This window comes from Carettochelys insculpta, chromosome 32 (assembly GCF_033958435.1).
Source record: "Carettochelys insculpta isolate YL-2023 chromosome 32, ASM3395843v1, whole genome shotgun sequence".
Taxonomy (NCBI): domain Eukaryota; kingdom Metazoa; phylum Chordata; order Testudines; family Carettochelyidae; genus Carettochelys; species Carettochelys insculpta.
In genome coordinates this window covers 6,023,853-6,044,727 of record NC_134168.1, presented here as the reverse complement: position 1 = coordinate 6,044,727, position 20,875 = coordinate 6,023,853, and the positions used below count along the sequence as shown (strand labels likewise).

Below are 20,875 nucleotides of genomic sequence, written 5' to 3'. Positions count from 1 at the left end.
GGGCTGGTGATGCAGGCTGGGAACCAGGGCTCCTGGGTTGCGACCCCTCAGCTGCTTGCTCACTTCCTGATCCAACCCGCCCCTCCCCCCGTGCGTGCCTCAGTTTCCCCACTTAAAATGGGGGATACAATGGGCCTGCTGGCTGGCGCGGAGAACAGACCCCCATGGGCCACCCCCGCCGGATGAACTGGTTTGGGGCGCTCTGAGCCTCGGCCCCGCTGGCACCAGAGGTGTGATCTGACCCCTAGACCCCACTCCCCTCCCAGAGCCCAGGGGAGACCCCCCTGCACCCCCCTGCGCTACAGCCCCCTCAGGGCTCCCGGGGCCCACCCCCGGTGCTGGAAGGAGGGTGATGCCTAGTGGGTAGAGCTGGGGGGGGGGGCACTGGCGGCAGAGGGGACGAGGCAGACAGACAGGGGGCTGGAGGGACAGACAGACACCCGTGGGGGCGGGGGAGGACGGACAGGAAGGCAGCAGGGGCAGGGGGCCGGAGGGAGGGACGGACACACAGACGGGGGGAGGGAGGAACAGAGGGGAAGGACGCAGGGACCGACGGGGGCTACAGGGAAGGCCAGACAGACGGGGGGGGGATGGGGGGTGCACAGACAGACGTAATTGGATGGAGGGGCGGACGGACAGACGGACGGGGGGAGGGGCGGACGCGGGGGAGGGGCGGACAGGCGGACGCGGGGGAGGGACGCAGAGACGGAGGGAGGCGCTAGCCCGGCCCCGCCCCCCCCCCCCGTGTCGGTCTGTCCGGCCGGCCCCAGGCCCTGGCGGGCGATGGCGGGGGGCGGGGGCGGCCCCGATCCCTTCGTGCACCGGCTGCGGCTCTCGGGGGCGCAGCGAGCGCAGGTGAGAGGGGAACCGGGGGGTCCCCGCCCCGCCCCGCCCCGCCCGCGGCTCCCCCGACCCGGGACCCCCCCGGCTCCTGCCCCCCATCCTGGACCCCGCCCCGCTCCTGCCCCCCGCCCTGGGACCCTCCCCGCCTTGGGACCCCCCCCGGTCCTGCCCCCCGTCCCGCCCCGCCCCCCATCCTGGACCCCCCCCCCGGTCCGGGACTCCCCCGGGTCCTGCCCCCCGCCCCGGGACCCTCCCCGCCTTGGGACCCCCCCGGGTCCTGCCCCCCATCCTGGACCCTCCCGGGCCTCGGACCTGCCCAGCTTCTGCCCCCCGCCCGCCCCCCCACCGGGACTCCACGCCCCGGGCCGGCCAATGGTCCCTGCAGCCCGGGACTCCGCCTGTCCCTTCCGCGGGAGCGGGCGGGCTCGGGACCCTGGGATGGGGGGGTCGCTGTCCTGTCCGTCCGTCCGTCCGTCCTCAGGTCTGTGGGTGCCTCCCTGCACCCCCCTCCGTCTGTCTACGCCATACACCCTGTCCGTCCGTCCGTCCCCATACACAGGGTCTATCCATCTATCTGTCTCTCTCCATACATTGTATCCATCCATCCACCCACCCCCATACATTGTATCCATCCATCCATCCACCCCCACCCCCTCTTCCTCCATACCCCCCCCCTTTATCCGCAAACACCCTCTGTATCCATTCTCACATCCTGTCGCCCCTCACAGCCCCCCCTGGCGGTCCCCCTGCCTCCCCAGGCTGGAATGGCCCCGCTCTGCGCTTTGCTCAGGGGGTTACTTCAGGTCAGAGCTTGGCGGGGGTCCCCGAGGGGGGATGCGGCGAGGTGCGTGCCAGGGATGCGGCGTTCCTAATTCATGTTAGGGCGAGTGCGTTGCGAAGGGGCCAATGGGGTTGAACGTACTAGTGGACCTGGATTAGATCAGGTGGGCCAGCTCCTATTGCAATCCCCATTAGCTGTAACCATGGTTTTTTTTTTATGTGCCTCATATCCATAGCATTCCAGAAAAGCTGCTGCGCAGGGAAAACACAAAATGACATTTTGAGAGGCGTGAAGCTAACTGCTGCAGTTTTCCCAGAGTTCCCAGGGGCTGCTGCCACCGGCAGCCAAAAACCTTGGGTAATAGCAGAGGTCAAGGCGGTCATTGATTGCATCCCGTGACCGTGAATGCGTCCCTGCCGAGAATTCCCCTCTTTAAGATGTCCTAATTGCTAGCCCTAATAATCAGGCTATTTCTGCTTGCAATTCGCCGGGGAAGTCCGAGTATTCACAAAGGGGTTTAACAGCTGTACTCTTTGTTCGCTGTGTGCTTACGTGGGTAGCCCGACCCTGCTCTGATCGTGTTCAAACCGAGGACCCACTGGGGCTCAGTCAAGCCCCAAAGATCACCCCAATGTGTACCTCCCACTGTTCTTTTTTTCCTGTGGCTGTTTCGTTTTCGGCCTTGGCCGCAGATGTCAAAGCTTCTGCCTTGGCGGCGGGGATGATTGGTCTTCGTTTGTTTGGCCTGTCTTGGGTTTGTGTGAATTACTATGATTTCTTATTATGTGTTTTACGGTAGGACTGCCAGACCCAGTCCTGCACCCGGGCCCTATTGTGTCCAGTGGTGTGTGTTGTTTATTAGGTACATTACGGTAGCAGCTGGGTGCGCCACTCATGACCTGGTATCTCTCTGTGCTAGGTACTGTATGTGGTTTATTAGGTCTATTGCGGTAGCTGTTAAGCATCAGCCCCACCCGCTTTTCCCCCACTTGGCTCAGGATGCCAAGTGCTGTGCCTTATTTGTTAGGTATATTACAGGACCAGTTAGGAGCCCCAGTTGTGGTCCATGATGCCAGGTGCTGTACGTTGTTTATTAGATGCATTACGGTAAAAGCCAGGCACCTCCATCCTGGCCCAGGACACCAGGTGCTATATGTTATTTATTAGGATGATTACGGTACTGCCTAGGAACCCACGTTGTTACCCAGGATGCCCAGTGCTGTAGGCTATTTATTAGGTGTGTTATGGTGCATTATGGTATTGTCTAGGTACTCCCATCATGATTCAGGACACCAAGTGCTGCACATTATATAGTAGGTGTATTACGGTAGCTGCTAGACGCAGGCCCCTGTCCTGGCCCAGTATACCAGGTGCTGTACATTATGTATTAGGTGCATTACGGTGGCTTGTGGGTAGTCCCCTCATGATCCAGGATTCCGGGTGCTGCACATTATATATTAGGTGTATTAAGGTAGCAGCTGGGCACCACTTTTCTTGGGCCAGGATGTCAGGTACTGTATGTTGTTTATTAGGTGCATTATGGTATTGCCTTGGAACCCCTGTCCTCGCTCAGGACACCAGGCGCTCTACATTATTAGGAGCATTACGGTAGCTCCTGTGTACCCCCATCATGGCCCAGGACACAATATGCTGTACATTATTTATTAGGTGCATTACGGTAGCTCCTGGGTACTCCCGTCATGATCCTGGACGCCAGGTGCTGCACATTGTATATTAGATATATGACCTAAGCAACTAGGGACCCTCAGTCTGGGCTCAGGATGTCAGGTGCTGTACATTATTTATCAGGTGCATTACGGAATGGCCTAGGAATCCCTGCCCTAGCCCAGGACGGCAGGTGCTGTACGTTAGTTATTAGTTGCATTACAGTAGCCTTTAGGACTGCCAATCTCAGCTCAGGACCCCAGGTGCTCTACATTATATATTAGGTGCACTACGGTAGCCTGTTGGACTGCCCATCTTAGCCCAGGACACCAGGTGCTGTATGTTATTTATTAGGTGCATTACGGTAGCCTTTAGGACTGCCTGTCTTGGCTCAGGACACCAGAGCTGTGTCTACACGTGCACGCTACTTCGAAGTAGCGGCACTAACTTCGAAATAGCGCCCGTCGCGGCTACACGCATCAGGCGCTATTTCGAAGTTAACTTTGACGTTAGGCAGCGAGACGTCGAAGTCGCTAACCTCATGAGGGGATCGGAATAGCGCCCTACTTCGACGTTCAACGTCGAAGTAGGGACCGTGTAGACGATCCGCGTCCCGCATCGTCGAAATTGCTGGGTCCTCCATGGCGGCCATCAGCTGGGGGGTTGAGAGATGCTCTCTCTCCAGCCCCTGCGGGGCTCTATGGTCACCGTGTGCAGCAGCCCGTAGCCCAGGGCTTCTGGCTGCTGCTGCTGCAGCGGGGGATTCATGCTGCATGCACAGGGTCTGCAACTCGTTGTCGGCTCTGTGTATCTTGTGCTGTTTAGTGCAAGTGTGTCTGGGAGGGGCCCTTTAAGGGAGCGGCTTGCTGTTGAGTCCGCCCTGTGACCCTGTCTGCAGCTGTGCCTGGCACCCTTATTTCGATGTGTGCTACTGTAGCGTGTAGATGTTCCCTCGCTGCACCTATTTCGATGTGGTGCTGCGCAACGTCGATGTTGAACATCGACGTTGCCAGCCCTGGAGGACGTGTAGACGTTATTCATCGAAATAGCCTATTTCGATGTTGCCACATCGAAATAGGCTACTTCGATGTAGGCTTCACGTGTAGACGTAGCCCAGGTGCTGTAAGTTGTATATTAGGTGCATTACGGTAGCCTTTCGGACTGCCCATCTTGGCCCAGGATGCCAGGTGCTGTACATTATTTATTAGGTACATTACGGTATAGCCTAGGAATCTCTGCCCTAGCCCAGGATGCCAGGCGCTGTACATTATTTATTAGGTACATTACGGTATAGCCTAGGAATCTCTGCCTTAGCCCAGGATGCCAGGTGCTGTACATTATTCATTAGGTGCATTACAGTAGCCTTTAGGACTGCCTGTCTTGGCTCAGGACACCAGGTGCTGTAAGTTGTATATTAGGTGCATTATGGTAGCCTTTCGGCCTGCCCATCTTCGACCAGGACACCAGGTGCTGTACGCTATTTATTAGGTGCATTACAATAGCCCCTACCAGCCCCAGGCCTGGACTATTCCCGTCCCTGCAGTGAATGGTTCTTACCGAGTGACTTGCTTGGCTGCATTACTCAGCATTAACCTCTGCACTCCTGTCAGTGCAGCTGGACAGGGGCGTTCCCGCCCATGACTCAGCTGTGTGGTATCTGCGGGCGTCGACCGACCGGGTTGAGCTGCCTGGTGGTTATTAACCTCTCCCTAACCCATCTCCCGGCCTCGTGACGGGCACCGGCCGCCCACATCAGCACCACGTCGCTTGCTTGCTATGATTGGCGTATCCGGTTCCCCGTCACCGTGCAAAGACCTGGTCCCTGGGGCCCAGCTGCTCTCTGCTGTGACCTTGATTATGTGCACCGAGGCGGATGGGTGCCTCGCACCACAAAAGTCATTCCGCACACGGGGATCTGGCTGGGGTGCGGGCTGGGGATGAGGGCTTCGGGGTGCCGGCTGGCTGGGGGAGAGAGGACAACCTCAACAGCTGGGGCCAGGTGAGAAGCACATATCCAGGACAGGGGCAGATCTGGGTTGGTGCCCACAGCCCCGGTACACCGAGAATTTGACCAGGCAGCTCACCCACAGCCGGCAGCGTGTGTTTCTATCGGTGTGTACAGCCCAAAATTTATTTCTGACCCTGGCTGGAAAAACAACAGCGCTCGGGTATTAATGACACTGTTCTCCGCTTACATTATTACTCACATGCTAGTTTTGTGGCCAGCTAAACAACCACGCTCCTGCGTTGGAGAGGGTTGGCCGGATTATCAAGCTTATTGAATTGTCTGCTGGCTTAGACAACAGGCAGAGAATGTAGCTTAAAATTAATCATACTAATTATACTTTTTGCTAATTAGTTATGCAACTGCCAGGATGGAATGAGCGCCTTAAGGATAATTAGCCTTAAAGAACGCCAGGTGCTGTACGTTATTCGTTCGTTCTCATTGAAATCAAGCTCATGAGATTTATCTTTATTAGTAACATCATTAGTTCATGGTGTGTCAGGCCTGGCCCCAAAGATGGAGTTTATGAATTATTATTAGATTTGGATTTTTTGGTCAAATCTTTGTTTCCAGCCAGGAGAGAGAGGGAAATATTTCCTGGATTCATGGTGATTTTGAGCGAATTATTTCGGCTGCATACCAAACAAATATCAAATCAGCTCATATTGAGGTTTTCGAAACACAGCGTTCAGATTTCCTGCCTCTCCCTTCGAAACAGCCTTTCATTCTCTTGCTTGTATTTGATTTTGGTAAAGCACCGGAAGCCTTAACAAAGTGTCAGCATATCGACAAAAGGATGCCGTCGACCCCAAACCAAAAACAAAAATTGACTTATTGGTTTGCCAAGAAATTCTAATATTGTCAGTTTTGGTTCATCCTGAAATAGATTTCTTTTCCCTGACTGATTCCCGAATTGTGGATTCTTCCAATTCTGATTATTATTGTTATTATTATTATTGTTACAGGTTGAGCCTCTCTAATCCAGCATTGTCTCATCCAGCAACCTCCGTAATCCGGCATGATTTTAGTTCCCCGGACAATCACTTACCGTGGGTGTGGCCATGTTTCCCACAATCCCATTAAATGTGTTTCCAGCCACCAGTCCCTGCTGTGTGTTGGAATAAAGTCTGGCTACCGTATGTGAAGCAACGAAGGTTTATTACAACCAGCGGGTGGAGTGATTCTGACCCCGGTTGAGTTTCAGAATGCACTGCCAGGCACCGAGTTATGAGTGGTTCTGTAGAGAGCTGATAGGCAGAGGAAAGAATAGAAGCAGACAGTAAGGACATGAGCATAAGCAACGAGCAATCCAGATGAATTAACCAAAAATCTGGGAGTTCCAAAGAGTTTCCCTGTGCAGTTTACAGAACATTTTATCTACAAACCACAAGTCCTTCGAAGAGGCCAGTCTTCAGCAAAGGGATGTCTTGTCTGTAATACACTGATGTGTAAAGCAGCCATGTCTCCTCTGGCGTCCTGATGTCATCTTCTCACAGACGTGACCATTCGTGTTATCTCTACAGAATCAAAGCAAGCGGGCAATGCAGAAGCAAAGCCGAAGTTAGTTAAAGAATCATGTCAATCACCCTTAACGACAGTCCAATTTCCTGCCCCGCAGGGTCCCTTCCTGGAATGTGGCTACCTAGGATCTTATTTACATCAACTGGGATGCCCTCCCCAGATGGCTGGGGTAGGGAGGCTTACCAGACCCCGTTTCGGAGCAATGGTTCTTAGCCAATATCATGGCCTACTTCAGCATTTTATCCTAGACGCTGTGTTCTGTGCCGTTATTTAGCTGTAAAAATGATGGTAGTTGGAGATAAGGAAATAGGAAGGAAGATCAGTATGAATGGGATTGAACTAGAGAACGCAGAGAAGTTCACATATCTGGGGATCAACATAACGTATGGTCTAGCCTGTAAGAAGGAAATAGCGACGAGAATAGTGAAAGCAAGAGCGAGTTTGAAGGCGATGGATAAGATCTGGAAAAGCAAAGCGAAGAGCTTAGGAACGAAGCCAGGCGTCTTGGAAACACATGTATTCAGCAGCACGTTGGATGGATGTGAGACATGGGTGATAACGAAAGATTCGAAGAGAAGGATATCGGCGTACGAGAGGAGCTGTTAGAGGAAGATTCTGAGAATAGGATGGGTGCAGAAGGTCACCAATGAGGGATTATATAGGAAGATACAGCCGAAAGAGAACCTGCTGCAGAAGGTTATACAATGGAAGCTGCGACTATTTGGGCTTGTTTGCAGAATGAACGACGAACGAAAAATCAAGATCCTGGTATTCAGCATAATGGATGGTTCAACTAGGAGAGGCCGACCCCACAGAGAATGGGTAGATGATACCATAGATTGGTGCGGAGCTCGTCTACAGAAACTAAGCCACTCCGCACTGGACAGGGAAAGAAGGAGTGAAACAGCGAGGGAGGGATCGGACACAGACAGGCGCTGAGCCCAGGGTTGTTGATGAAGATGAATTTACCCCCAATTTGCTTCTAAGAGCCCAGTGGGCAGTGGAAGCGTTGGTAACATACTGGACGATGTTGACCTCCTGTGGTCTGGCAAATTCTCTCGTCCAGCACCGATTAGGTCCTGAGGGTGCTGGATTCGAGAGGTTTAACCTGTACTACTAACTCAGCAACAGCTAGAGTTGTCTAGAGCGAATTGTGATGTTTCTCTAAGAGAAATTGAATATTGCTATAAAGGATTAAGTCTCAGCACTGCAGGCATGTTTGGAGTCTATAAAGGCTGGAACACAGACGAGGGTTTGAAGTCCGAGCTTCCCTCCATGCCAACACTTTGGCAGTTTGGACGATAAAAGTCGAGGAAATTAACAATGAAAGTAACCCAATACACAGCACGGTAACTCGAACGAACATCCACTACTCCGGGTGGAGCATCGGTTATCTCCAATTCTCTTCCACTTCACTCCGTCTTGGGACGAAACTTCTAACTGGCTCCAGGAGGACCCCCATTGTTGTCCTTCAATGCCAGTAGAACTTCTCCACGTTGTCCAAGGTCGTCTTCTCTTGTGGGTTCCATGGGAGAGTTTGATGGACGATGCTGGATGATGGTTTCTGAGAGCGTGGCCGAGCCAGCCCCACTTTCTTCTCTTGATTTCAATATCAATTGCTTCTTGAACATCTACGCTTTCATTGTGAAGGTTAATAACATCTTGTGTGCATCGGAGCTGGATTCAGCGGTAGCCACGAATTTCTGCAATAATAACGTTGGTAATGATAATGATTATTACAGGCCCTGGATTAGCAAAGTACTGACGTAAGCCTCTCGTGTTATTTAATGTGGTTAGCTGGGGTTGTGGCTGGCCCCATGGGAGGATGTGGGGAGCTGCGATTGGTATGTTTCGTGGCTGTGCTAATAATAGTGCGACTGGACAGAAGGCAGTAGATAAACTAGTCCATGGATGTCAAATCATGGAAAACAAGCCACAAAAAAGCCAGACATAAAATCAACAGCATCCAGAAGACAAAACACGCGCAGAAAATTAATAACCACTCAAACAGGAAATCTCCCAGCACACGGGTAAACTAACAAATGGAAAAGAATGCAAAATATCCAAACGCACAAACACCCACGGTGCACACAAACTTAAATGCTCAACCAGCAAATAGCACAATACACACAAATTGTAAGCCAGAAACAGCCAACAAACACAATATCAACTAAAGGAAACAGAAAATAATGGAAACCAGCCACACGCAACATGTATGGTACACAGAAGGCACCACCGGAAGAGAACACAGTCCACGCAAATATCCATGATGTGCAAAAATAAAAAGAAACCACAGAGAAGGACACAAGACGCACAACCTCCACAAAACAACTAAACACCCACGTGGAAAAGAATGCAAAATGGTTCATTCTACCCCCAAAAGGGAAACAAACAGAAAATTGCACCAGACACACAAATCATACATGACAACGTGCGCACACAACAATTAATCGAAGAGACGATAACACAAAACATCTGCGAGACACACAAAACGTTCTCAGCACACAAAATACCTACGTAGGCAGAGGATGATGCAAAACACACACGTGGCCTACACGGTATTGCCATGCGCACGCACGCACACACACACACACAGAGGTGCTGAACAACCTGCATGTGTTAATTCTTGTGTGTGTCTCTGGTGCCCCCTACTGGTGGGGTGAGCCCTGGTCTGTGCATGTCTCTGGTGCCCCCTACTGGTGGGGTGAGCCCTGGTCTGTGTGTGTCTCTGGTGCCCCCTACTGGTGGGGTGAGCCCTGGTCTGTGCGTGTCTCTGGTGCCCCCTACTGGTGGGGTGAGCCCTGGTCTGTGTGTGTCTCTGCTGCCCCCTACTGGTGGGGTGAGCTCTGGTCTGTGCGTGTCTCTGGTGCCCCCTACTGGTGGGGTGAGCCCTGGTCTGTGCGTGTCTCTGGTGCCCCCTACTGGTGGGGTGAGCCCTGGTCTGTGCGTGTCTCTGGTGCCCCCTACTGGTGGGGTGAGCCCTGGTCTGTGCGTGTCTCTGCTGCCCCCTACTGGTGGGGTGAGCTCTGGTCTGTGGGTGTCTCTGGTGCCCCCTCCTGGTGGGGTGAGCCCTGGTCTGTGCGTGTCTCTGGTGCCCCCTACTGGTGGGGTGAGCCCTGGTCTGTGCGTGTCTCTGGTGCCCCCTACTGGTGGGGTGAGCTCTGGTGCCCCCTACTGGTGGGGTGAGCCCTGGTCTGTGTGTGTCTCTGCTGCCCCCTACTGGTGGGGCAGAGCCCCACAGTGCTGACCTGGAGGGGATCCCGTCACCTGTGCTGCCCGACAGGGCCGGGGCGGCTCAATGCCGGGGCGGTGACGTCTCTCCCATTGCTTTGCAGTTCTACCTGCTGGGGGCGGTGCTGGCCCCTCTCCGTGTGGTTCTGGCCTTCCTCGTCCTCTTCCTCATCTGGCCCTTCGCGCTGCTCCAGGTACTGGGACGGTCCGAGGAAGAGCTGAAAGAGCCCCTGCTGGGATGGAGGAGGTAAGAGAGACCCCGCCCCACAGCCCTGCCAGTGCCCCTCATGATCCTGACCCATAACCCCCTGCTGGCCCAGACCAGAGCTCACACCACCCCCATCTTCATCTCGCCCGCTTCAGCTCCGTCTCCCGCAGCTCCATCTACTTCCTGAGCCGCCTGATGTTCTTCCTGCTCGGCTTCATGCGGATCCGGGTGCGGGGGCAGCAGGCGTCCCGGTTGGATGCCCCAATCCTGGTGGCCGCCCCTCACTCCACCTTCTTTGACCCCATCGTCCTCCTGCTGTGTGACATTCCCACCGTGGTCTCTCGCACGGAGAACCTCCACGTGCCTGTCATTGGAGGTGAGGGGCCCAAACCATTGGATGAGGGCAAGGGGGGGACTTTGGGGTCATTGGATGAAAAGGCCTATAGGGCAGGATGGGAAAATGGACCCTACCATGACTTATCCTGCCCATTGGATGTTGACAGTGGGGGATGTTGGGGTCATTGGAAGCGGGGGTCCATTGGATGATGCCGATTGGTGTCAATGGATGGAAGAGGCCCATTGGGTGGGTTGGGGAGATGGTCCCTTCCATTTCATGATCTGCCTATTGGATGAGGCCAGTGGGGGACTTTTGGGTCATCAGATGGAAAGGCCCGTGGGACAGGGTGGGGAAATGGGCTCTTCCATTTCATGGTCTGCCCGCTGGACAAGGCCAATGGGGGAATTTTGCGTCACTGGATGGAAAGGTCCATGGAAAGATGAGCCCCTCAATGGCTTGGCCTGCCCGTTGAGTATTACCATTGGGGATGTTGCGGGTCATTGGATGGGAAGGCCCATTGGGTGGGTTGGGAAGATGGCCTGTCCATTGGATGAGGCCAATGGGGGACTTTTGGGTCATCAGAAGGAAAGGCCCATGAGGTAGGATGGGCAAATGGTCCCTTCCATTTCATGGTCTGCTTATTGGATGAGACCAACGGAGGATATTTGGATCATCAGATGGAAGAGCCCATGGAGCAGGGTGGGGATCTGGGCCCTTCCAGTGGATGGTTTCCCCCACTGGACCCTTTGTAGGGGGCCGGAATAAGGAACATCATCATGGGGCCCCAGCTACAGGCAGATGGGGTAGGAAGTGGAGCGCAGAGCCAGGCCTGGTGATGTGCTGTCCTCTCTGTTTTGGTGGGTCTCACCCTTGTTGGAGGGGACAGCACCTTGGAGATGGGGCAGGAGGGGGAGAAAGACTGGGGTGGAGCAGAGGGGCAGGGAGTGTGGGGAGATGGAGGTGATGGCCACACTGGGAGGACCCGTGGTGGCCCCATTGGGATTGGGTAGCGGTTGATGCTGATGAGTCAATCCCCTGCCCTTTGGCCTGCCCCCCTCACTCCATTTCTCTGCCCTCCCCCCTTACATCAGCCTTACTCCGGTTCAATCAAGCCATCCTGGTGTCCCGCCACGACCCAGCTTCTCGCAAGAAAGTGGTGGAGGAGGTGAAGAGACGGGCCACCTCCCAGGGAAAATGGCCACAGGTGAGCCAGGTTCCCCAACAATTAACCCCCCTGCCCATCCTCTGGATCCTACCTCCCCACTGTGCTATCTGACTCTCCCCTTTGCTCTCCCCCAGGTTCTGTTCTTCCCAGAGGGGACCTGCTCTAACAAGAAAGCCTTACTGAAGTTTAAGCCAGGTACGAGGTGCGGCCGTATGGTGTAACTCTCACGGTGGTGGGGCTGGGAGCAACTAGTGCGACACCTGTATACGCAACAGGAGTCAATTTAGAGTTATCGGCAGCGTGATTGAGTGTAGAGTTAAGCCTGGAGTAAACCTGAAGTAACACACTTCATGGCTCAAAAGGCGCTGCTCCATTTGAAGCTAGAGTAAACCTGGTGTAAACTTGTAGGAACCCATAGTGTAGAGAAAGAACAGCACCTCTGTTTGAAACACAGAGTAAACCTGGAGTAACACACTTCATGGATCAAAACTCACTGCTCCATTTGAAGCTAGAGTAAACCTGGAGTAAACTTGGAAGAACCCATAGTGTAGATAAAGAACAGCAGCTCTGTTTGAAACACAGAGTAAACCTGGAGTAACACACTTCATGGATCAAAAGGTGTGCTCCATTTGAAGCACAGAGTAAACCTGGAGTAACATGCTGTGTGGACTGAGAGCAGCTGCTCTGTTTGAGGCTCAGAGTAAACTGAAGCAAAATGCTGTGTGGACTGAGGCCAGGTCTACACTAGACCTTAAAGTCGATTGTAGATCTGCAATTCTAGTTACAATAGTTGCGTAGCTGGAATCGATTTATCTACAATTGACTTACCTGGAGGTCCTCCCTGAGGGAGGTCAACAGCAGAAACTCTCGTGTTGATCTCCTTTACTTCTCACAAGATTGAGGAGTACAGGGGGTCGACTGTCAAACCTGATGGTTTGTTTTCTCATGGGCCAATCTGCTGGGTAGCGTAGCTGTTCCTTGGGAGCAGCTGCTCTGTTTGAAGTACAGAGTAAACTTGGAGTAAACTTAGAGTAACACACTGTGGATCAAAAGCAGCAGCTCTGTTTGAAGCACATAACCTGTAGTAAGCCTGATGCAACATGCTGTGTATATTGACAACAGCTGCTCTGTTTGAACCTCAGAGTAAACATGAAGTAAACCAATCTATATAAACTGAACCATGGTGTAAATGTGGAGCAACATTAGTGTAAATGTCCGATAAGCAGCAATGTGAAAAGAAAGTAGAGAGTGACCTCGGAGTTATTCTCAGTAACCTTCCAAGTAAACACTGAAAAAATCCACTGTAAATCTAAAGTCAGTGTAAATCTGGATTAACCCTCTGAGCAAACACAGTGTAAAATTAAAATTACCAGAGTGTAAACCCAAAGCAAAGGACAATAATCTGCAGTGTGGATTAAGAGAAACAACGCCATTTGAAATGGAGAGTTAAACCTGGAGTAACACACTTTACCTGTGTCTACACGTGCACGCTACTTCGAAGTAGCGGCACTAACTTCGAAATAGCGCCCGTCGCGGCTACACGCGTCGGGCGCTATTTCGAAGTTAACTTCGACGTTAGGCGGCGAGACGTCGAAGTCGCTAACCTCATGAGGGGATCGGAATAGCGCCCTACTTCGACGTTCAACGTCGAAGTAGGGACCGTGTAGACGATCCGCGTCCCGCAACGTCGAAATTGCTGAGTCCTCCATGGCAGCCATCAGCTGGGGGGTTGAGAGATGCTCTCTCTCCAGCCCCTGCGGGGCTCTATGGTCACCGTGGGCAGCAGCCCTTAGCCCAGGGCTTCTGGCTGCTTCTGCGGCAGCTGGGGATCCATGCTGCAGGCACAGGGTCTGCAACCAGTTGTCAGCTCTGTGTATCTTGTGTTGTTTAGTGCAACTGTGTCTGGGAGGGGCCCTTTAAGGGAGCGGCTTGCTGTTCAGTCCACCCTGTGACCCTGTCTGCAGCTGTGCCTGGCACCCTTATTTCGATGTGTGCTACTTTGGCATGTAGACGTTCCCTCGCTGCGCCTATTTCGATGTGGTGCCGCGCAACGTCGAAGTTGAACATCGACGTTGCCAGCCCTGGAGGACGTGTAGACGTTATTCATCGAAATAGCCTATTTCGATGTTGCTACATCGAAATAAGCTATTTCGATGTTGGCTTCACGTGTAGACGTAGCCTTTGTGGATCAAAAGTAGCTGCTCTGTTTGACGCAGAGAGTAAACCTGGAGTAAACTTGGAGTAACACACTGTTTGGAGTAAGAGCAGCAGCTCTGTTTGAAGCTCAGAGTAAACCTGGAGTACGCCTGAAGTAACACGCAGTGTGGCCTGAGAGTAGCTGCTGTGTTTGAAGCTCAGAGTAAACCTGGAGTAAACCTAGAGTAAACTCAGAGTAACACAACCGTGGGTCAAAAGCTCTGTTTGAAGTGTGTGACCTATGGACATGCTGTGGTCCGCTTTGTGTGCCTGGCATAGCTTTCCGCACATCCGTGTGTCACTAACCACCTTCCCCACACAACACCCACGCACACCCCTGGTGTAAATCCGGAGTGAAGGGGTTGTGTGTCTCTCTTGCAGGTGCCTTCATCGCCGGGGTTCCCATCCAGCCCGTCCTCATCCGCTACCCGAACAGCCTGGTGAGCGCCCGGCCGACGGGTGATGGGCGGGGGGGGGGCGGGGGGGCAGCCGGGCCACACGACCGACTCCTGCGCTCTTGTCTTGGCAGGACTCCACCACCTGGGCGTGGCGAGGCCCCGGCGTGTGAGTGATGCTGGAGGGGGGGGGTCGGGGGGGGGTCCATCTGTCTGTCCCCCGCTGGGGGAGAGAAGCGCTGCTCGCTGTCCGTCCGTCTGTCCGGGAGCGCTGCCCTGTCTCTGTCCGTCTGTCTGCCCCCCGCTGGGGCAGAGAAGCGCTGCTCGCTGTCTGTCCGTCTGTCTGTCTGCGAGCACTGCTCTCTGTCTGTCTGTCTGTCTGTCTGCGAGCACTGCTCTCTCTGTCTGGCCGTCTGGGAGCCCTGCCCTGGGTCTGTCCGTCTGTCGCTCGCGGGGGTCGGTCTGTCTGTCTGTCTCCCTGCCGGCCCCTTGGAAGACTCACTTGGGGTGTCCCGTCCCCCCCCTCCTCCCGCCCAGGCTCCAAGTCCTCTGGCTGACGGCGTCCCAGCTCTGCACCAGCGTGGAAGTGGAGGTGAGCTGACGTGGCCCCCCCCTTGCAGTGGGTCAGAGCCCCCCCCGCCCCGAGCCGCCCCCTAACCCCCTCCTCTCTCGCAGTTCCTCCCCGTCTACCGGCCCAGCCCCGAGGAGACCCTCGACCCCTCCCTCTACGCCAGCAACGTGCAGCGAGCCATGGCCCGGTGAGGGGGGCAAGCGGGGGGGAGAGGCTGGTGTGGGTCCCCTGGGGGTGGGGGGAAGGGGTCCCCGAGGCCCGTGGGCACAGGGGGGGTTATTGGGGCGCCCCGGTGTGGCCCCAGCGAGTCGGGGTACGGGGGTCCCCCCTTGGTCTGACCCGGCCCTGCCTCTCCCCGCAGGGCGCTGGGCATGCCAGCCACCGACTACGAGCTCGTGGGGGCGCTGCCGGTGCAGGCGGTGGGGTGCCTGCGGGTGGCGCTGGAGCCCCGGCTCTGGGAGCTGGAGAGAGCTCTGCGGAGGGCCAGGTGAGGGGGCGCTGGGGGGCAGAGGGGAGGGAGGGACGGGGGGGGGGGCGTGGCTGTGTGTGTCTCTCACCCCTCTCCTCCCCACCCCAGGTGGGAGACGGGGGGCCCCCTGCCTGAGGGGGGCGCCGGGACCCTGGGGCGCCGGGAGCTCGCCCGCTGGCTGGGGCTGCCCCACGCCGAGGCGCCTGAAGGGCTGTGTGCCTACTTCCAGCAGGTACCGGGGGGCTGGGGAGGAGGGCACCCCACGAGCAGGGAGGGGAATCGCCCTGGCGGCCGCGGAGGGGACAGGAATTGCCCCAGTGGCAGGGGGTGGGGGGCTAAGGAGGGGAGGGAAACTGCCCCGGGGGTGGGCAGTTACTTGGGAGGTGGGGGGAGATTTTCCCAAGGGTGGGGGAGGGGAGAGGAAGTGCCCCGGTGGTGGGGGAGGGGTGGGGGAATTGCCCCCCGGGGTGGGGGAGGGGAGAGGAAGTGCCCCGAGGGCGGGGGCGGGGGAGGGGCGCGCCGTGCCCAGGGGGTAACCCCCGTCCGTGCGTCTGTCCGTCCGTCCGTCAGGAGGCGGGGGGCGCCATGGACGCCCGGGCGGTGCGGCTGGCCCTGTGGGCGCTGCGTGGGGAGCACAGCCCTGAGGAGCTCACGCGGCTGGCCTTCGAGGTGCGGGGGGACGGGGGTTCGGGGGGGACGGGGGGCTGGGTGGGGGTCACAGAGGGTGTCGGGATGTGGGGGACGGGGGGTTCAGGGGGACGGGGGTTCGGGGGGGATGTGGGGCTGGGTGGGGGTCACAGAGGGTGTTGGGATGGGGGGGTTCAGGGGGACGGGGGTTCGGGGGGGACGTGGGGCTGGGTGGGGGTCACAGAGGGTGTCGGGATGTGGGGGACGTAGGGGCTCCAGGGGATGGGGGTTCGGGGGGGGACGTGGGGCTGGGTGGGGGTCACAGAGGGTGTCGGGATGTGGGGGACGGGGGGTTCAGGGGGACGGGGGTTTGGGGGGGACGTGGGGCTGGGTGGGGGTCACAGAGGGTGTTGGGATGGGGGGGTTCAGGGGGACGGGGGTTCGGGGGGGACGTGGGGCTGGGTGGGGGTCACAGAGGGTGTTGGGATGTGGGGGACGGGGGGTTCAGGGGGACGGGGGTTCGGGGGGGATGTGGGGCTGGGTGGGGGTCACAGAGGGTGTTGGGATGGGGGGGTTCAGGGGGACGGGGGTTCGGGGGGGGACGTGGGGCTGGGTGGGGGTCACAGAGGGTGTCGGTGGCGTGGGGGACGTAGGGGCTGCAGGGGATGGGGGTTCGGGGGGGGGACGTGGGGCTGGGTGGGGGTCACAGAGGGTGTCGGGATGTGGGGGACATAGGGGCTCCAGGGGATGGGGGTTCGGGGGGGGACGTGGGGCTGGGTGGGGGTCACAGAGGGTGTTGGGATGGGGGGGTTCAGGGGGACAGGGGTTCGGGGGGGACGTGGGGCTGGGTGGGGGTCACAGAGGGTGTTGGGATGTGGGGGACGGGGGGTTCAGGGGGACGGGGGTTCGGGGGGGATGTGGGGCTGGGTGGGGGTCACAGAGGGTGTTGGGATGGGGGGGTTCAGGGGGACGGGGGTTCGGGGGGGACGTGGGGCTGGGTGGGGGTCACAGAGGGTGTCGGGATGTGGGGGACGTAGGGGCTCCAGGGGATGGGGGTTCGGGGGGGGACGTGGGGCTGGGTGGGGGTCACAGAGGGTGTCGGGATGTGGGGGACGTAGGGGCTCCAGGGGATGGGGGTTCGGGGGGGGGACGTGGGGCTGGGTGGGGGTCACAGAGGGTGTCGGGATGTGGGGGACATAGGGGCTCCAGGGGATGGGGGTTCGGGGGGGGACGTGGGGCTGGGTGGGGGTCACAGAGGGTGTCGGGATGTGGGGGACGTAGGGGCTCCAGGGGATGGGGGTTCGGGGGGGGGGACGTGGGGCTGGGTGGGGGTCACAGAGGGTGTCGGGATGTGGGGGACGGGGGGTTCAGGGGGACGGGGGTTCGGGGGGGATGTGGGGCTGGGTGGGGGTCACAGAGGGTGTTGGGATGGGGGGGTTCAGGGGGACGGGGGTTCGGGGGGGACGTGGGGCTGGGTGGGGGTCACAGAGGGTGTTGGGATGGGGGGGTTCAGGGGGACGGGGGTTCGGGGGGGACGTGGGGCTGGGTGGGGGTCACAGAGGGTGTCGGTGGCGTGGGGGACGTAGGGGCTGCAGGGGATGGGGGTTCGGGGGGGGGACGTGGGGCTGGGTGGGGGTCACAGAGGGTGTCGGGATGTGGGGGACATAGGGGCTCCAGGGGATGGGGGTTCGGGGGGGGACGTGGGGCTGGGTGGGGGTCACAGAGGGTGTTGGGATGGGGGGGTTCAGGGGGACGGGGGTTCGGGGGGGACGTGGGGCTGGGTGGGGGTCACAGAGGGTGTTGGGATGTGGGGGACGGGGGGTTCAGGGGGACGGGGGTTCGGGGGGGATGTGGGGCTGGGTGGGGGTCACAGAGGGTGTTGGGATGGGGGGGTTCAGGGGGACGGGGGTTCGGGGGGGACGTGGGGCTGGGTGGGGGTCACAGAGGGTGTCGGGATGTGGGGGACGTAGGGGCTCCAGGGGATGGGGGTTCGGGGGGGGACGTGGGGCTGGGTGGGGGTCACAGAGGGTGTCGGGATGTGGGGGACGTAGGGGCTCCAGGGGATGGGGGTTCGGGGGGGGGACGTGGGGCTGGGTGGGGGTCACAGAGGGTGTCGGGATGTGGGGGACATAGGGGCTCCAGGGGATGGGGGTTCGGGGGGGGACGTGGGGCTGGGTGGGGGTCACAGAGGGTGTTGGGATGGGGGGGTTCAGGGGGACGGGGGTTCGGGGGGGACGTGGGGCTGGGTGGGGGTCACAGAGGGTGTTGGGATGGGGGGGTTCAGGGGGACGGGGGTTCGGGGGGGACGTGGGGCTGGGTGGGGGTCACAGAGGGTGTCGGGATGTGGGGGACGTAGGGGCTCCAGGGGATGGGGGTTCGGGGGGGGACGTGGGGCTGGGTGGGGGTCACAGAGGGTGTCGGTGGCGTGGGGGACGTAGGGGCTGCAGGGAGGACGTGGGGGGCTGGGTTGGGGGATCGGGGAGCGGGGGAGGAGAAAGGAGGGGACGGGCGTGGGGGTCTCTCTGCCGCCTGCCCCATCTCTGCCCTACCCCACAGCTGTTCTGTGACGGGGGGGCCGAGCCGGGAGCCCCGCGCCTGCCCCAGGAGGGGTTCTGCGCCATCCTGTACCTGCTGCTGGGGGTGCCGGGGGCCGACGCGGCCGCCCTGTTCGCCGCGCTGGGCGGGGCTGGGCCCCCTCCCGGGCTGAGCGTCGGTGAGTCGGGCCGGCCGGGCGGGCGGGGGACGGACAGACGGACTTACGCAGACGGGGTGCGGGGGAGGCCGGCCGGACGGACGGACGAACCAGAGCTGTGGCAGCTGGGGGTGGCGCGGGCAGACAGCTGGGGGGGAGAAACTGGCAAGTAAGGAAGGAGGGGGACAGACGGACAAACCAGACAGCAGATCAGGAGGCAGGGAAGGGCAGACAGACAGATGGCTGGAGGAGAGGCAGGCCGGGGGGGAGAGGGCAGTTGGCCCGACAGATGGACGGACGGACAGAGAGGGCGGGCAGAGAGGTGGATGGATGGGGGAGAAGGCAGACGGATGGGTGGAGAGACGGCGGACGGAAGGGCAGACAGGCAGACGGGGAGAGGGCAGGCGGATGGACAGACGGGTGGCTGGATGGGGAGAGGACAGACAGACGGGCAGGAGGACAGACAGACAGGCCGAGAGTCAGCAGACAGACGGGCGGAAGGACAGACAGATTGGCGGACGGGCAGACAGATGGATAGACAGACAGGTGGATGGATGGGCAGGAGGACAGACAGACGGGCAGGGACACGGCCGACAGACTGGCGGAAGGGCAGACGGATGGACAGACAGACAGACAGGTGGATGGATGGGCAGGAGGACAGACAGACGGGCAGGGACACGGCCGACAGACTGGCGGAAGGGCAGACGGATGGACAGACAGACAGACAGGTGGATGGACGGGCAGGAGGACAGACAGACGGGCAGGGACACGGCCGACAGACTGGCGGAAGGGCAGACGGATGGACAGACAGACAGACAGGTGGATGGATGGGCAGGAGGACAGACAGACGGGCAGGGACACGGCCGACAGACTGGCGGAAGGGCAGACGGATGGACAGACAGACAGACAGGTGGATGGATGGGCAGGAGGACAGACAGACGGGCAGGGACACAGCAGACAGACTGGCAGAAGGGCAGATGGACAGACAGACAGACAGGTGGATGGACGGGCAGGAGGACAGACAGACAGGCAGGGACGCGGAGGGCAGACAGACGGACAGGTGGATGGACGGGCAGGAGGACAGACAGACGGGCAGGGACACAGCAGACAGACTGGCAGAAGGGCAGATGGACAGACAGACAGACAGGTGGATGGACGGGCAGGAGGACAGACAGACAGGCAGGGACGCGGAGGGCAGACAGACGGACAGGTGGATGGACGGGCAGGAGGACAGACAGACGGGCAGGGACACAGCAGACAGACTGGCAGAAGGGCAGATGGACAGACAGACAGACAGGTGGATGGACAGGCAGGAGGACAGACAGACAGGCAGGGACGCGGAGGGCAGACAGACGGACAGGTGGATGGACGGGCAGGAGGACAGACAGACAGGCAGGGACGCGGAGGGCAGACAGACGGACAGGTGGCCGTGGGAGCTCGGTGTCTATTTCGCCCTCTCTGTGGTTTCTTCCCCGGCCCAGGCCAGTTTGAGGACTTCGCCCTGCGTCACCCTGACTACGCCCCGCTCGTCCGCGCCTCCCTGCGCCGGCCGGCGCCTGCCCCCCACGCCAACGGCCTCGCCCCCGCCAGAAGCAAGGCTGACTGAGCCGCTCCCCTTCCCCGCCACGCCGTGACGCCCCTCCCCCGGGACGCCCCCAGCAACTCAGGGCTACAGGAGATGGGGATGGAAGCCGCACTGTGCGGGGAGGGGGTTGATTGTGTTGTTTTGATGATTTTGGAATTTATTTTATTTTTTGGAGTCGGGGCAGGGGGCTGGGTCTCTTCGGTTTTGTAAATCGGAAAAAAAGGCTATTTTATATATCAAATATCTATATCTCTATGAAAATATTATATTATATAAATACACACGCTAACTTTGAAGGCACGGGCATTTTTGAGCAGCATTTGTCGGAAAACGGTGTCAGCGGATTTTTCGTGGCGGTTTCAAGGGCACCCTCATGTCACGTGGTAAACGTCAATGGCAGTTTCAAGGGGGCCCCCTGGAATGCTGCTGAGGAATTTCCACACGTAATTACACTGATCAAGCCTCAGGAAGGGGGGTTAGCTGGTGCGGGGGGCGGGGCGGAAGCCCTGGGGAACACCCCAGCAGGCCCCTAAACTCAGCTCTGCCCCACATGGAGCTAGATCCGAGACATGATTGGGCCCAAA

General features: G+C 58.4%; 1 protein-coding gene across 1 annotated transcript; it reads left to right on the top strand.

Annotated features, from left to right (window-relative positions):
- The first annotated feature begins 737 nt into the window (after positions 1-737).
- On the top strand, positions 738-20,591 carry LPCAT4 (lysophosphatidylcholine acyltransferase 4). The gene is made up of 14 exons (XM_074982477.1): positions 738-855; positions 10,151-10,293; positions 10,410-10,630; positions 11,683-11,795; positions 11,891-11,951; positions 14,334-14,392; positions 14,482-14,516; positions 14,885-14,939; positions 15,023-15,105; positions 15,280-15,405; positions 15,496-15,619; positions 15,958-16,056; positions 18,571-18,727; positions 20,188-20,591. Exons 1-14 carry the CDS (start codon positions 784-786, stop codon positions 20,310-20,312), a joined length of 1,473 nt encoding a protein of 490 aa, XP_074838578.1. The 5' UTR covers positions 738-783; the 3' UTR covers positions 20,313-20,591.
- Positions 20,592-20,875: the final 284 nt, after the last annotated feature.

Excerpts from the sequence above, each read along its gene's own strand:
- LPCAT4 (XM_074982477.1), top strand. The coding sequence starts at position 784 with ATGGCGGGGGGCGGGGGCGGCCCCGATCCCTTCGTGCACCGGCTGCGG. Across the intron at positions 14,517-14,884 it reads GCGTGGCGAGGCCCCGGCGT|GCTCCAAGTCCTCTGGCTGA; the intron begins GTGAGTGATGCT and ends CCTCCCGCCCAG. Across the intron at positions 15,406-15,495 it reads AGAGCTCTGCGGAGGGCCAG|GTGGGAGACGGGGGGCCCCC; the intron begins GTGAGGGGGCGC and ends TCCCCACCCCAG.